General features: G+C 35.4%; 1 protein-coding gene across 13 annotated transcripts in view; it reads left to right on the forward strand.

Annotated features, from left to right (window-relative positions):
- The window catches only part of EMSY (EMSY transcriptional repressor, BRCA2 interacting), an 88,773-nt gene that overhangs the window by 23,790 nt on the left and 50,213 nt on the right, over positions 1-14,770 (forward strand). For all 13 annotated transcript variants that reach the window (XM_040489418.1, XM_040489409.1, XM_040489411.1 and 10 more), the window contains one exon: positions 4,342-4,618. In XM_040489418.1, coding sequence (XP_040345352.1) covers positions 4,342-4,618 — 277 coding nt within the window. The remainder of the gene's footprint in view (positions 1-4,341; positions 4,619-14,770) is intronic.

The raw sequence follows: 14,770 nt of genomic DNA on the forward strand, positions 1-14,770 counted from the left end.
TTGGCAATTTTTTTTTGTTTAAAGACTTTCTCATTATTTTTGTTTTTGCTTCTGAATTGCCAAGTGAGAGTGGATAGTTGAGGTCATCAGACATATGATGCTTGTTAGAGGGCATATTTATCTCCAAAGTCCTGTATAAACCATACCATGAGATTCCAAGCTCAGAACCTAAGATTTGTCCTACTGTACCTAAAAAATAAGCATTTAAAACAAATTAAATTAAAAATAAGACTCATTCATTCCACAAATGTTTACTGAGTATCTACTATGTTCTGGAGGCAAAACTCTACTCTTTTACTTCATGTATACTCAATGCTGTTTAGTTTTGTTGCTTTTTGGACAAGCTGCGTGTGGTAGCACTAAGAGATATTCTTTGTGATTTTGGGTTGTTTTTTTTTTTTTCTTTTCCTTCTGCTGGGTAATTGGATTTCTTTGAAATCTCTGTAAGGCTGTTTTCATTATTGCATTCACCTTGGATTTCTCATAAATCCTGTGTAAGTCAACTTAGGAATTATTTTAGGTAAAGTGACTTTTATATTAAATATAATTACTTATGAATTTGTGGACTTGATTCAAATTCAAATAGGTCATATATTTTCAGGATAGACAAATTTCCACCTATGTTAATGTGGTGCCTTCATTTTAAGTATAACATTGGTACAGCACTTATATAAACAAAGCAACAAAATATAGCTTTATGCTTTCACGTGCTTGATTGATATTTTTCATTTTATCCTTAGGGTGCAAGTCCCAGCACTCTTAAGGAGTTTTTGTGAGTGCTAGAAGGTCAGTAATTTGAATTATGGCCTGAATAAACACTGTTTGGTTCACTTGGTTTCAAAATCCCTTTATTTCCCCTGTTGTAATAAGTAACTTTAAAAGTACAAGTAAATTTTCATTAAGGTGGATCTTTAATTTTGGATAACCCCTTTTCAGATCAGAAATTAACATTCAGACTGAAATCTCAAAATATGTTTTATCATTTGTATCTATAATCTAAAACATGCTCTTAAAGACTTCTAGATTTATTTTGCTGAAATTTTGTCTTAATGTTGGAAGCCTACATGCATACTCTAATTTTAAAATGGGAAATATTTGACACAAGGGTGAATACTTCCCCTTCCCTTATCCATGACAGACATTGCTAATTGACTGTGGCATACTTTCCTGCCAAGCCTTGGTGAATCCTTATCTGTGCCACAGAGTCCTTATAAACGCTGTTCCAGAAAGCTACTACTATTAGTTCAGAATTGGCAAATGTGAATCCTGATTGCCATCACCACTACAATTGGTTTGACTGTGGTAGTAGCTGTGAGTTCTTTGGATTCTTCGGGGTATCAGAATTTGAGGGAAAGCTATGTAACATTTTTTTAATGAAACAAAAATAGAGTACATTACAATATACTTCCAGATTGAATTGATCTATAATACCTTTACTAATATCTTTTTAACATTTATTAAGTAGTAATAGTAAGCTAATAACTACTGCTTGCTGACCGCCAAATATTGACCACCTGCTATGTGCCTAGCACTATGTTAGATGCTTCACATCATTATCTCGTTCAATCCTTGTAATGATTTGCAAGGTAGGTATTATTATCCCTATTTTATAGATGAAAATTGGAGCCTAGAGATTTTAATATGTCCAGGGGCCTGCCATTTGTCAGTGGCCGCAGCAGGATTAAGCTCAGGCTCATCTGATTCTTAAACTTCTGGACTTTTTACCATATTGGTCTACTTCTCAGTGTATATGGTGGTTTATGATTGTTTTCATAATAATGCTATATAGGTATTTGCTGATCAAGTCTGTGTAGAAGTATCCCAGTCAACTGTGTATAGGTGTTTGCTTGTCAAGACTTAGATATCTCTCTTGACTCGTCAAATAATTAACAAACTGCTAATGTAGTTACATCTTATAATTCTCTGTGATACTACAAATACATAATGATGATATAGTCAAAGCTTCTTTGATATGTAGGTACTGAGTATGGACATACTCAGTAAATTTTGACTGATTTAACATTGGGCCTTCTTTAGGATTAATAGGAAAATAAAAGAGAATTTCTCCCTTAATTTCTTTGGATTTTTTAAAACAATTTTCTGCCCTAGGTAGGTAGAGGTAATTTTGGTGAAAGAAGAAAAAGACACTCTGCTCTGTTTTGGGTATCACCATACCACCATTATAGTTCCCCAGAATAAAACTGTGATACTATAGATTTGTAAATTATTTTTGTGTCCTCAACTGTAAAATGGGGATAATAATAGCATCCGTGTCATAGGATTTGGGGGAGATTTAAATTAGCTAGTGCACATTAGCTCTAGGAGTTCATCTTGATTTCGTTAGTTTCCTTAGGCCTACCATTTCCCTACGTCAACAAGTCCTATTGACTACCTCTGAAAATAATCTGAATGCGATCACTTCTCTTTATTTCTGCTACTAACACCCCAGTCCAAGCAGCCTCTATTATTCCTGGTCTACCGCAGTAGTTTCTTTACTAGTCTCACTGCTTCCATTCTTGCTGGAATAGCATAGCAGCTAGAATGATCTTTTAAAATATAAATCAAATTTTGTTGTTTCCCCACTTAAAATTCTCCTATGGCTTCCTATTGTACTTAATATAAAATTTAAATCCTTTACTATGGCTTATAAATTTGATCTGGCCCCTACTTCCTTTACCAGCCCCTCCTTGCTCTATATGCTTTTTGTTACATTGGCTTTCTTTCTGTTTTTGAATACATCAAGCTGCTTCTCCTTTGCTCCATCCTGTTCTTTCTCATCTGAAGTGCTTTGCCTCCCTGTGTCTTAAACTTTTCCAGCCATACAGGCTAACCTTGAAGTCTCTTTCCTGCCTCTTTTTTCCCCTCCATTTCCTGTATCAAGCTATATGAGCAAATCCTGTTGGTTTTACCTTTAAATATATTTAGAATCTGTTTCCTTTTCACCATCTCTGCAGCCAGTGACCCTCTCTTCTTGGTTTAAACCAGGAATGTCCTTATTTGTCTTCCTGTTTCTACTCCCTCTTCCCTACTGTACTTTTCATCTAGCAGATAGAGTAATAATTCTTTTTGAAAGATATTTTTGAGAACTGTTTTAGATTTACAGAAAAATTGAGAGGATAGTACAGAGAGTTCTCTTATACACTGCACTCAGTTTCTACTACTCTTAACATTTTATATTAGCATGGTACATTAGTTATCATTAATGAACTAGTATTGATGCATTAAGATTAACTAAAGTCCATGGTTCACTCAGATTTCTTTACCTATTGTCTTTTTTTTCTTCCAGGATACCACGGTACATTTACTTGTCATGTCTTCTTAGGTTCCTCTTGGCTGTGAAAGTTTCTCAGACTTCTCTTGTTTGGCAGTCTTGAAGAATATTGGTCAAATATTTTGTAGGATGCCCCACGACTGGAATTTGTCTGATGTTTTTCTCATGATTAGACTAGGGTTTTGGGTTTTCAGAAGGGAGACTATAGAGATAAAGTGTCATTTTCATCATAATCTACCAAGGGTATATAGTATCAACAGGAGCTTACATCCTCTAGTCCCCCATGACTTCCTTGATTCTATGTCCTGCTACTTTCTCTGTCATAAATTCTAATCCTGTTCATTAGGTCCTTGGAGTTTATTGACTATACCAAGCTTGCTTATGCCTCAGGGCCATTTTATTTGCTGCTTTCTGTGCCATTGGATGCACTTCCTCAAGGTGGCAACATTGTTCACACTCCTTCTAGTTTCTGCTCAAATATTACCTTATCAGAGAGATTTTATTGAACACTTTATAAAAAGTAACACAGTGCTCCCAATATTCTTTCTTTCCCACCCTGCTTTATTGTCTCTTCCATTTTCTACGTGACATATATTTACTTTTCTAATTTGTTTATTGTTTCCCTCCCTACTTGTTAGAATTTAGCTTCATGAAAGTATGAGCTTTGTCTGTTTTGTTCATTCCACTATCCCCAGCATCTAGAACCATGCCTGGCACATAGTAGATGCTCAACAAATATTTATAAAGGAATGATTATCCAAATTACTTTCTAGAAAGATTGTGCCCATTATACTCCCTAAGTAGTATATTGAAATGCTTATTTCACCATATCTTTACAGCATTGAATGTTGTTTTTAAAAATATTTCATTGGTAAAATTGTTTTTTTCTTTTAAATACATTTTGATGATTACTAGTAAAGAAAAGCTTTCATGTATTTTTAGCTGTAGATTTCTCTGATGAATTGTTTCTTCGTATTTCATAAGCTATTTTTGAATTATGTGTAACTATGGGCCTAGATACATTAGCAGTATAGTAGGTTCATGAAAATAACTTATTTTTCCTTCCTTAGGTTATTATAGTGACCACATCACCAAGTTCAACCTTCGTGCCCAACATTCTCTCCAAATCCCATAACTATGCAGCAGTCACTAAGCTTGTACCGACATCAGTCATTGCTTCCACAACCCAGAAGCCACCAGTGGTTATAACTGCTTCACAGTCCTCCCTGGTCAGTAGTAGCAGCAGTGGCAGCAGCAGTTCTACACCATCACCTATTCCTAGTACAGTTGCAGTAACAGCTGTGGTTTCTTCCACGCCATCAGTGGTCATGTCAACAGTAGCACAAGGTGAGTGGTGATCCACCATGTAATTCTGTCCCTGTGGTATATATGGGAATTTTGAAGAAAACCGTGTGAGTGTATTTTTCTGCTTTGGGTATGAAGGTCCCTGCTTTTATATCAGAAATTTACCACTCCTCTTCCCTTAGTTTGAGAATGTCAAGATAGTTGCTTACTATTTTCTTTTAGTAACATGCTTACTCCAAGATATTTTTATTCACATGCATAGTACCTAGTCACCTAGGCAATTAACATTCACAAAATGTAGGTTAACTCTGTCACAACAGATTTCAAAGGCATAATAAGCAAATATCTTGAATAGAATGAAGGTTTTATTTGTTATTTATTTTAAAAGAGTTTTGTTATTTTTTGAGTAATGTCTACAACCAACATGGGGCTTAGACTTAGAACCCTGAGATCAAGAGTCATATGCTGTACTGTACATTAGGTGCCTCTAATGAAATTTTTAAAAGAAGAACTTGAAATTGCAATATTGACCTTTGAGTACCGTAGGGGTTAGAGGCACAGTTATGTACTGTATTACAGCGGAGTAAGCTAGAGAACAGAAAATGTTATTCAGAAAATCATAAGGAAAAGAAAATACATTTATCATATTATGTTGTATTTATCGAAAAAAATCTATGTGTATATGGACCCAATGCGGTTCAAACCTCTGTTGTTTAAGTCAACCATATTTTACTCAAGGTTTTTCAGAGGAACATTACGAGTAAGTTACCCAGTGATAAGAAGCAGGAGGAAGAGGATGATTTCAGGGACATGGCATTCACCTTTTCTCCAGTCTCCTAAATTTTTCTCTATTGGTGGATGATGGGAGATATTAAGGGGAACAAAGACTGAACTGAAGGACCATTGCTGCTTAATAATAGCAGAGGAAAGGAAATGTAGAAATCTCAATTCCATGTTAGCCTAAATAAGTTTGGCTCTCTTTCATATCCTTGTATTTCTCCCTATGAAAGGCAAATAGCACACTGTCAGAAATTTTCTTCTTAGTGTTAATGAATCTTAAAGTGGGGATGGGAGAGAAGCATGTACTGTACAGAATTCATACCCATCATCGTAATCTCTCAAGGGGAGCACAGAAGCAATACAGAATGGGACTTAGTATTCGTTTTCATTAAGTTTTACTTGAACATTATGTACCTAAGATAGAGTGGGACTTGGAAATATCCTAGTTTATGAACTAGTAGTGAATATAAGCACTAGAATAGGAAAAACACAAGTATTTTTCATAATTGTTTTAGTAATGTTTAGTGTGTTCTGTATAACTGTGTAGGCAAGGAAGAGGCTATACTGTAGATGCGATGCAGTCAGTATTCTTTACAGCTCTAATGCTAGGATATGAAATTATCTGTCATTGTTTCCTGGCTCTAACACCTATTTAATGTCTCCATCAACAATAGGAAAATAGCAGGCTTGAAGTTTTCTTTTGTTACTTTAAGTAATTAAAAAAATTCCAACCTCTTTATTTGCACAGCAGTAAACTATAATATAGCATTATTAAAAATAGAAAGAATTTTTAGGGGCGCCTGGGTGGCGCAGTCGGTTAAGCGTCCGACTTCAGCCAGGTCACGATCTCGCGGTCCGTGAGTTCGAGCCCCGCGTCGGGCTCTGGGCTGATGGCTCAGAGCCTGGAGCCTGTTTCCGATTCTGTTGTCTCCCTCTCTCTCTGCCCCTCGCCCATTCATGCTCTGTCTCTCTCTGTCCCAAAAATAAATAAACGTTGAAAAAAAAAAAAATAGAAAGAATTTTTATACAGAAAATTTATTGAAAATGTTGGTTGCACACATGATCCAAATTCATTATTTTAAAATTTGAAGATGAGAGAAGGAAAGGCCACCTGTCTCTGCACCTGGGTGACACCTGTGTCAAAACTGTCATCCAATGATAAACATTTTTCTCTTCCAGTACTCATCACACAGTTTGCTGAAGTTTTATTGTACTGTTAGAAATATTACTGTTCTTCAAAGGAACATGTTATTTTTTTAAATAAAAGGGGTATTTCTCTTGGCTACTAATAAAATGTCTTTAGGCAAAATGAATATTCCATGCTTCTGTTTTTCACTCTTTTTTTCAGGTGTCCTCTGAAACTCTTGGGAATTTTGGACTTCCTGTTTTCTCTTTTGCTTCTTAGCATCCTATATCTTTTTGAGCTTCAAGTAGTCATAGGGGAGCTGGACAGGGCTTCTCAGAGATTTCTTGGAAATTCACTGAAATTCAGTAGATAATGAGAGCTATAAAAGTAAACTATGTGAATGTAGATACTCAAGGATGTAGATAATCATATAGTTACATGATTCTTTTGAGCCTTTGAGATATTTAACTTACTTATTAGTGCTAAAAAGTTGTCATTTTCTTTTAAAAAAGATAAATGTTAGTGGAAGTGGTAATATACAGACTGGAGTTGTCATTCAAACTATAGGGCTTCTGTAGGGCTTCTGTAGCAGCTTCTCTGTGTGTACCTGGGAAACAAGGGCATTCAGTGTCTGCTTCTGTTGGAGACTGGAGACAGGAGACAGGCTGTTTTAGAGTTGATGTATCTGTCTCTGGTTATTCTTGTAGAGGCAGCCGATGGTGGAGTGGGTAAGAGTTTTAGTAGCAGTAACTTGGTGGGGATTCCATGTTTGTAAGTATAGAGGTGGTTCCAAAGGTAGGGAGTAGGGGGGTTGTGTATGATTAGATTATGCTCTGGGAAGGAAAAGGAACTCTTTAATATTTATAATATGGGAATTCTGAAAATTCTTCTGATTAGAATGGTTATTTTGATTTTGTTATCTAGAAGAAAGGAAAATTTAAAACATTTTTTATTATGGAAAATTCCAATCATATTGAAGTAGAGAGACTAGTAAAATGAACCTGCATGTGCCCATTGCCCAACTTCAGAGATGGGCAGAATATGGTCAGTCTTGTTTCACCTGAATCCACTGTTTTTCTTCATACACCCTTGACCTGGAATGTTTGGAAGCAGATCCCAGATATTACATAAATTCAGCTATAAATTCTACTGATGTATCCCTAAAAAAAGATCACAACTCACAGTGCTACTGTCACCTAGAATTTTTAACAGTTATTTCTTGATATAATAAAATATTCAATTCCTCTCCTAATTTTCTTGATTATGTCATAAAAAATTTTTTTAAGTTCATTTATTCATTTTGAGAGAGACAGAGAAAGAAAGACAGAAGACAGACAGCATCAGCAGGGGAGGGGCAGAGAGAAAGGGAGACAGAGAATCCCAAGCAGGCTCTGTACTGTCAGCACAGAGCCCGATACAGGACTCGAACTCATGAACTGTGAGATCGTGACCTCAGCCGAAATCAAGAGTTGGATGCTTAACCAACTGAGCCACCCAAGCGCACCCCCCTCCCCAAATTTTAATTGGGATCCAAACAGGGTCCACATATTGATTGATATGGTTATGTCTTTTTTAACTTAATAAGTCTCTCTTTTTTTTTTTCCTTTGCAATTCATTTGTTGAAGAAATCGGTCATTTTTCCTGAGAGTTTCCCATAGTCTGGATTTTGCTGATGTTTATCCCCATGATATGGTTCAAAAAGTTTTCCTGTTCCCTGTATTTCTATAAAACTAGTAGTTAATCCAGAAGCTTGATCAGATTTAAGTCTGATTGTTTTTGGAGATGGGGGATTAAACATTTTATAAGTGGTATCGTGTACTTCCTGTTGTATCCCTTTAGGAGGCACGTAATGTCTGATTTCTTTCTTTAACGATATTAACATTGATCAGTAGGTATAAATATTACCAACTGTTTATTAAAACCGCTATTGATAGTCTTTGCCTCAGTCATTATTTTATTGGTATTTGCAAAATGTATTTTATCTTTATTTTCTTCATTTATTAGGTGGAATTCTTCAAGAAGAACTTTGCCTTATTACCGTTGGTTACTCTGAGTATAGTTCATATAGGAAAAGCAGGATAAATGCCTGAGTATTTCCTTCTGTTTTTTGTTTTCAGATGAGTAGGTTCAGTGATCAGTGAAATTTTTTTTCTCCATGTTAAGATTTTTCATGTCTATTAATCTATTACAGATATTCTTTTTTTTAATACTTATTTATTTTTGAGAGAGAGTGAGCATAAGCAAGGGAGGGGCAGAGAGAGAGGGAGACAGAGAATCCAAAGCAAGCTTCTTACTGTCAGCACAAAGCCCAACATGGGGCTCAAACCCACGAACCACAAGATCATGACCTTACCGAAGTCAGATGCTCCACCGACTGAGCCACTCAGGCACCTCAGTTGCAGATACTAAATTTTGGTGCTCAAATTTTCCCATCATTACAGTGGGAATTTCTTCAAGTTGGTTCCTAAATTCTTTTGACACAACCACAGTAGTCCTTAATAGCCCTTATTTTGTGATATGACAAGATTTTCTGGGTTCATCTTCTACATTTTCTGCCCCAGATTTGGAATTACACATTTTTTGAGGCGCCCTCGTTTATTAGTGAGAAATGGTGTTTAGATACCATAGTCTGGGCACCATGGGGATGATCATTGCTACTGGATTGGTCATTATTTCTAAATCTTTTCTGTGGACAGAACTAGAGTCCTTTTTTTAAGGAGGAAATACATCATCAGTTTATACTGATATTATCAATTCCAATTTAGAATTAAGGATTTTTAACTTCTTTGTTTTTGTTTGTATAATTGTATCTTTTTTCTCCTTTTACTGAAAATCCTGGTTTCTGACAGTAAAGTTATATATTTGATTTATCCTGTAATATATAATAGTTTCAGAATAACAAAATCAATATGACTAACAATACAATCATTGAACAGAATTTAAGATTATTATGGTTCTTTTGGTTCTTAGGATATCCTCACTAAGGATATATAGTCAAATTAGTATATTTTAAAGTCACTTGAAATGACTTTTTTCCTTATACTTAACCTCTAATTTAATATACGGTTAGGTTAATTTGTTTCATTTTGTTTTGTTTTTACTGATTGCAATTTAAAATATTTTTCCGTAATTTATAATTGCATAGAAGTTTATGTTCCAGAGTCAAATCCACAAAACAAGGTGTGTTTTTAGAAATCTGTCTGTTATTTATGGTTCTTACACCCTATTTTGTCCTTCCCTGATGGGTAACCTTTTTTTCCTTTAGTTAGTTTTTTATTTATCCTTCCATTTTTTAAATATGTAAGCAAATTTGTATATATCATATTCCAGACACCTGGACACTTTAGTGTTGGGAGAGAGAATTTTTATTTGGTAGTTATAAGTCTGGTGCTGGTAATACCAAAAAAGGTGGTAGTTAAAATATGCCTTATGTGTATAGAATGAAGTAGTTTATTTTAGATGACTGCTTCATATTTGATTCCTCCCCTTTTTTCTCCTGTAGATTGCATAGCTTTTTTTTTTTTTGTTATCTCTTAAATCTATATGATTTGTATCTCTTAAATCTTGTTCCTCTTAAGGCAAAGTAGGCTATTGTTTATTACACAGGTTGATTACTGTGACCTTTCTACCTTTTATTCTACCTATTTTTCAGTTAAATCCTATTGCCATTGTCTTTTCTCATATTTTGGTGAGAGAAATTTTCTTTCATCTCATTCTTCTCCTCATATTCTTTTGTGGACTTCATGAATTGTTTACCCAATACTGTGGCTGTCTTCCACTGACCTTTTATTTTCTGTCCTTGACCCCACTTTAACCTAAATAACATATTGTTTTCAATTGTATCCACTAAATACTGCTCTTCTCTTCACTGTATTTATTTTTTTAGACTCATTCTGAATGCAGATCCTGTTTTCCATTTCTGTTTCATGAAACCCTTTCCTTAGGAAATCCCTCAACCCCCGTCAATTCAAATGTGGTCCTCGTGTATCATTTAAATTTTTTAAAACCTAAAAGTATTAATGGATTAAATGATTTTAGTGAACAAAAGTCCATCAGTAATCCTACCACTCTATCACAATAGCACTTTCCATTTTATGTATTTATTAATGCCTTTTTACCTATTTGAATAATATTTTTTATTTATTTGGAATAAAAAACCTGTATTCCATTTGGAATCATACATTTTTCCATATAACATGCTTCTATTTTTCTAAACTATCCTAATTTTTTCAATACTATTTAATATTTCTATTACTATTACAGTTTATTAAATTATTCTCTTAATGTTGGATAGAGTATTTCCAGATTTTGATGTTAGAGATCTACCTATAGCCTTTTTTACCTATACACCTTTGTGAATTTAATTGAACCCTCTCTTTTATTAGAACCAGCTTTCAGGAGCAGGATTACCAAATCAGAAGGTTGCAGTTGGTTTTTTTTTTTTTTTTTTATAGAGGTTGCTAAGTGTTATATTTTAGCTCCCTGAACTATATCCTCTTGGAATAGTTCACTACTATGTGTCCACTATTAAGTTCTTGTTCCTCCTGTTTATAAAAAATGGGGGCGAGGGAGTATAACTTCTAAGATTAAACAAATTTTTGAATGGCATACTATTTAACTAGCCAGTTGTTTAATACCTCTTTTCCCCCTTAATCTCTATAAGACAAAACACAGGTAATATTCCTACAGTTATGTATCTTCTTTCCCCTTCACTTATATGACTTTGGTATTTTGATGTGTTTTGGGCTTCACTTTCTTTGGGGCTCATGTTAAGACTCTTAAGTATTTCATGTTTATTCAGAATTACCAGTGTGGCCTGAACTACATTTAATTCCTCCAAATGTGGACTGTTATGTCAGTGGTATTCACAGCAGTCTATATTCTTTCGCATTCAGATGTTTAATAAATTTTATAGAGCCCTGGATCATTAATATATAAGTTGAATTACAAAATTCGATAAGTAATTAAATTACTTTACATAAATCTGACTGAGTGGTTTTTAAAAGAAGAAAATTTATTATCTCATAAAAGTAAAAGTCCAGAAGCAGAGAAATTCCAGTTAGGTTATATCAAGAAATTTCTTTTCACCTTTCTTCTCTTCTTTCCTTGGTGTATCAGCTTTTTTCTCAGGTAGCTCATAACGTGGTTGCAGCATGAGCGCAGCAATTCCATGTACCACATGCATATACAAAAACCAGCAAAGGAATAAGAGACAGTCCCCTTTTGTGAGTCTCTCTTAGGAAAGAGAAAACCTTTCCCAGAAGATTCCCTTCATGTCTTTTTGGCCACAACTGTCATACACCTAGCCTAAAGTAATCCCTGGTGAGAGGAATGGGGCCATCATGACTGACTTATTAGATCAATTAGAAATTGCCCTTTAGAGCTGGCGTGGGGCCAGCCTTCCATAAAAATACATTCCAGTGCCCAGGAAGGTAGATCCTTTTGAGAGGAGAAATAGGTTTTTGTTAGAAAAGAGGAAGGAGGAGGAAAAAAAATTAATCAGACAACCAAGCATGTATATTGCATTAGATTATTTAATAAATGATTTTAGAACAATTAGTTTTTCACTTGGTCTTATGTTATACACATCAATAAGATTAAATTGGTTCATAGAATTGTTCAAATAATCTTTTATCTTTTTTTTTTTTTTTTTTTTTTTTGGTCTGCTTATAATATCACTTACTGAGAGAGGAGTGTAAATATCTCCAGCTATAATTGTGGCCTTGTGCATTTCTCTTTTTAACACTGTCATTTTTTATTTTTTGTATTTTGAGCTGCTATTAGGTAGATACATGCACATTTAGGATTGTTGTTCTTTTTTTTTTTTAATGTTTATTTAAAGAAACATTTGAGAGAGAGTGAGCAGGGTAGGGGCAGAGAGAGAAGGGGACAGAGGATCTGAAGCAGGCTCTGCACTGACAGCAGTGAGCCCAAAGTGGAGCCTGAACTCACAAACTGTGAGATCATGACCTGAGCCAAAGCCAGCTGCTCAACTGACAGAGCCACCCAGGCGCCCCAGGATTGTTCTCTTTCTTAAAAAAAAATTTTATTATTGAAGTGTAGTTGACTTTGGTATCTTGATGAGATGACCTTCTTTTTATTATAAAGCGTTGCTCTTTTTCTCTGGTAATACCTCTTGTTTTGATGTCTACCTTTTCTGTAGCCACTCCAGGTTTCTTATAATTCGTGTTTGCACAATATATCTTTTTTCATCCTTTTACTTTTAACCCATCCGCCCTTTGCATTTAAAATGCATCTCTTGGAGTGCCTGGGTTGGCTCAGCTGGTTAAGTGTCCTACTCTTGATTTCAGTTCAGGTTGTGATCTCACACTTGGTGGGATCCAGCCCTGCATTGGGCTCTGCTGACAGTGTGGAGCTTGCTTGGAATTCTCTCCCTCTCTCTCTCTGCTCCTGTCCTGCTCACACACACTCTCTTGTGCATGCGTGCGCGCACGCGCTCTCTCTCTCTCTCTCAAAATTAAACATATAAAAAATAAATAAAATGCATCTCATGAACATTGTATAGTTGTCTTTTTTTTTAATCCAATTTGGCCATCTCTGCCTTTTAATTGAATTATTTAGTCCATTTACATTTAATGTAATTATCAATATGATTGAGTTCAAGTCTACTATCTTGGTAATTGCTTTTTATTCATCCTCTGTTCTTTGTTTCCTTTTCCCTTTTTTCTCATCTCTTAGACTTATTGATTTTTTTTTTTAAAGGATTCCATTTTATGTCCTCTGTTGGCTTCTTAAATATACATGTGTGTATATTTACTTTTTTTAATATATACTTTTTAAATAGTTTCTCTAGAGTTGGGTCTCAACCTCCACCTATGGACATTTTGGACCAGATAATTCTTTGCTATGAAAGGCTGACCTGTACATTAGAGGATGTTTAACAGCATTTCTGACCTCTGCTTACTAGATACTAAGCACACCCCCTGTCATGACCATGAAAATTGTCTTTAGTAATTGCTAGCTTTTGGGGTAGGAGGGGGCAGGCTGCCCTTAGTTGAGAACTGAGCTCTAGAGCTTACAATATGGATTTTTAATTTATAACAGCCTGTCTTCAGGTAATATACCACTTCCCATATTGTATTAGAATCTTAGAATAGTATACTTTTTTTTCTCTCTCATACTGTGCTATGGTTGTCCTATATTTAAATTCTATATGTTATAAGCCCCAGATTGCATTGTTGACTATTTTTGCTTTAAACAATTTTCTTTTAAAGAAATTACATACAAGGAGTAAAAAGTCTTTTATATTTAGCAAGCGCGTCTTGTACTTTTCCTACTCTAGCCCTGGGTGAGCCGTTTTTCCAAGGAACCGTGATTCCTCTTCATGGAAAGTGATAATTAGAAGCTAAAATCTCGGTGCTAGATATGCTACTACTATGTTGTGTGTGTGTGCAAGTATGGGCATGCGTGTATGTGTACACGTGCAAAAGCACCTGTGTGTACATTTATATTCACACTCACATGTTTACATCTATATTTATTTCTATATATGGAAAACTATGGGTTCATATTGCTATGTCTAATTTTAATTAAACAACTGTAGTTTTCTCCATTCCTTTCTTTGATAGTAAAAAACCTAATTTCTATTATCTTTCATATATGTACTTATTTTGTCAGTTTCCCAGTATGCAGCCAGTCTGTCATTGCTGTTACTGCCCCCACCTCTATGCTTTTGCATATGCCTTCCTATCTTCACTCAGGCTCTGACATTCTGCAAAGTCCTGCATCACCACACCTGTTTCTGACACCCTGCCCATGTCACCCTTTTGCATGGATGCCACTCTCACCCTACTCAGCTGACACCTAAGGCAGGCTGACACCTATGGCAGGCTGCCCTCCCATCCAGAAGACCTTTTCACTTAGTTTGGGTTCTGACCTTACCTTAGCCACCCCTTCCTGTGGACATTCTGCTCAAGCTTTGAGACTATTAGGTGGCTCACACTCATGGAACCCCTCTGTATCTTACTTGGGCTCTAAAGCTATATGCATGGTATCCCCTGAGTTTCCCCAGCATTGACACCCTCCTCATCTTATTGACTTCCATGCTAGTCCAGTTTCTGCAATGGGCTCTGACATTTCATGCTAAGCCACTCTTCTGCTTAGCTGCGTTGTACCAGCTGATGGCTTTAGCACTGAATTGTTTGGAAAGCAAGGACAAAATGAAGAGAATTTTCTACTTGTTAAAACAAAAATAGCATTTATTACAGTTTGTAATGGTAAATCTGTATAATCATTTGATTATCTTCTCTTGTAACCTTTCTGAAGGT

Source organism: Herpailurus yagouaroundi, unplaced genomic scaffold, assembly GCF_014898765.1.
Source record: "Herpailurus yagouaroundi ecotype Mexico unplaced genomic scaffold, PumYag 180, whole genome shotgun sequence".
Taxonomy (NCBI): domain Eukaryota; kingdom Metazoa; phylum Chordata; class Mammalia; order Carnivora; family Felidae; genus Herpailurus; species Herpailurus yagouaroundi.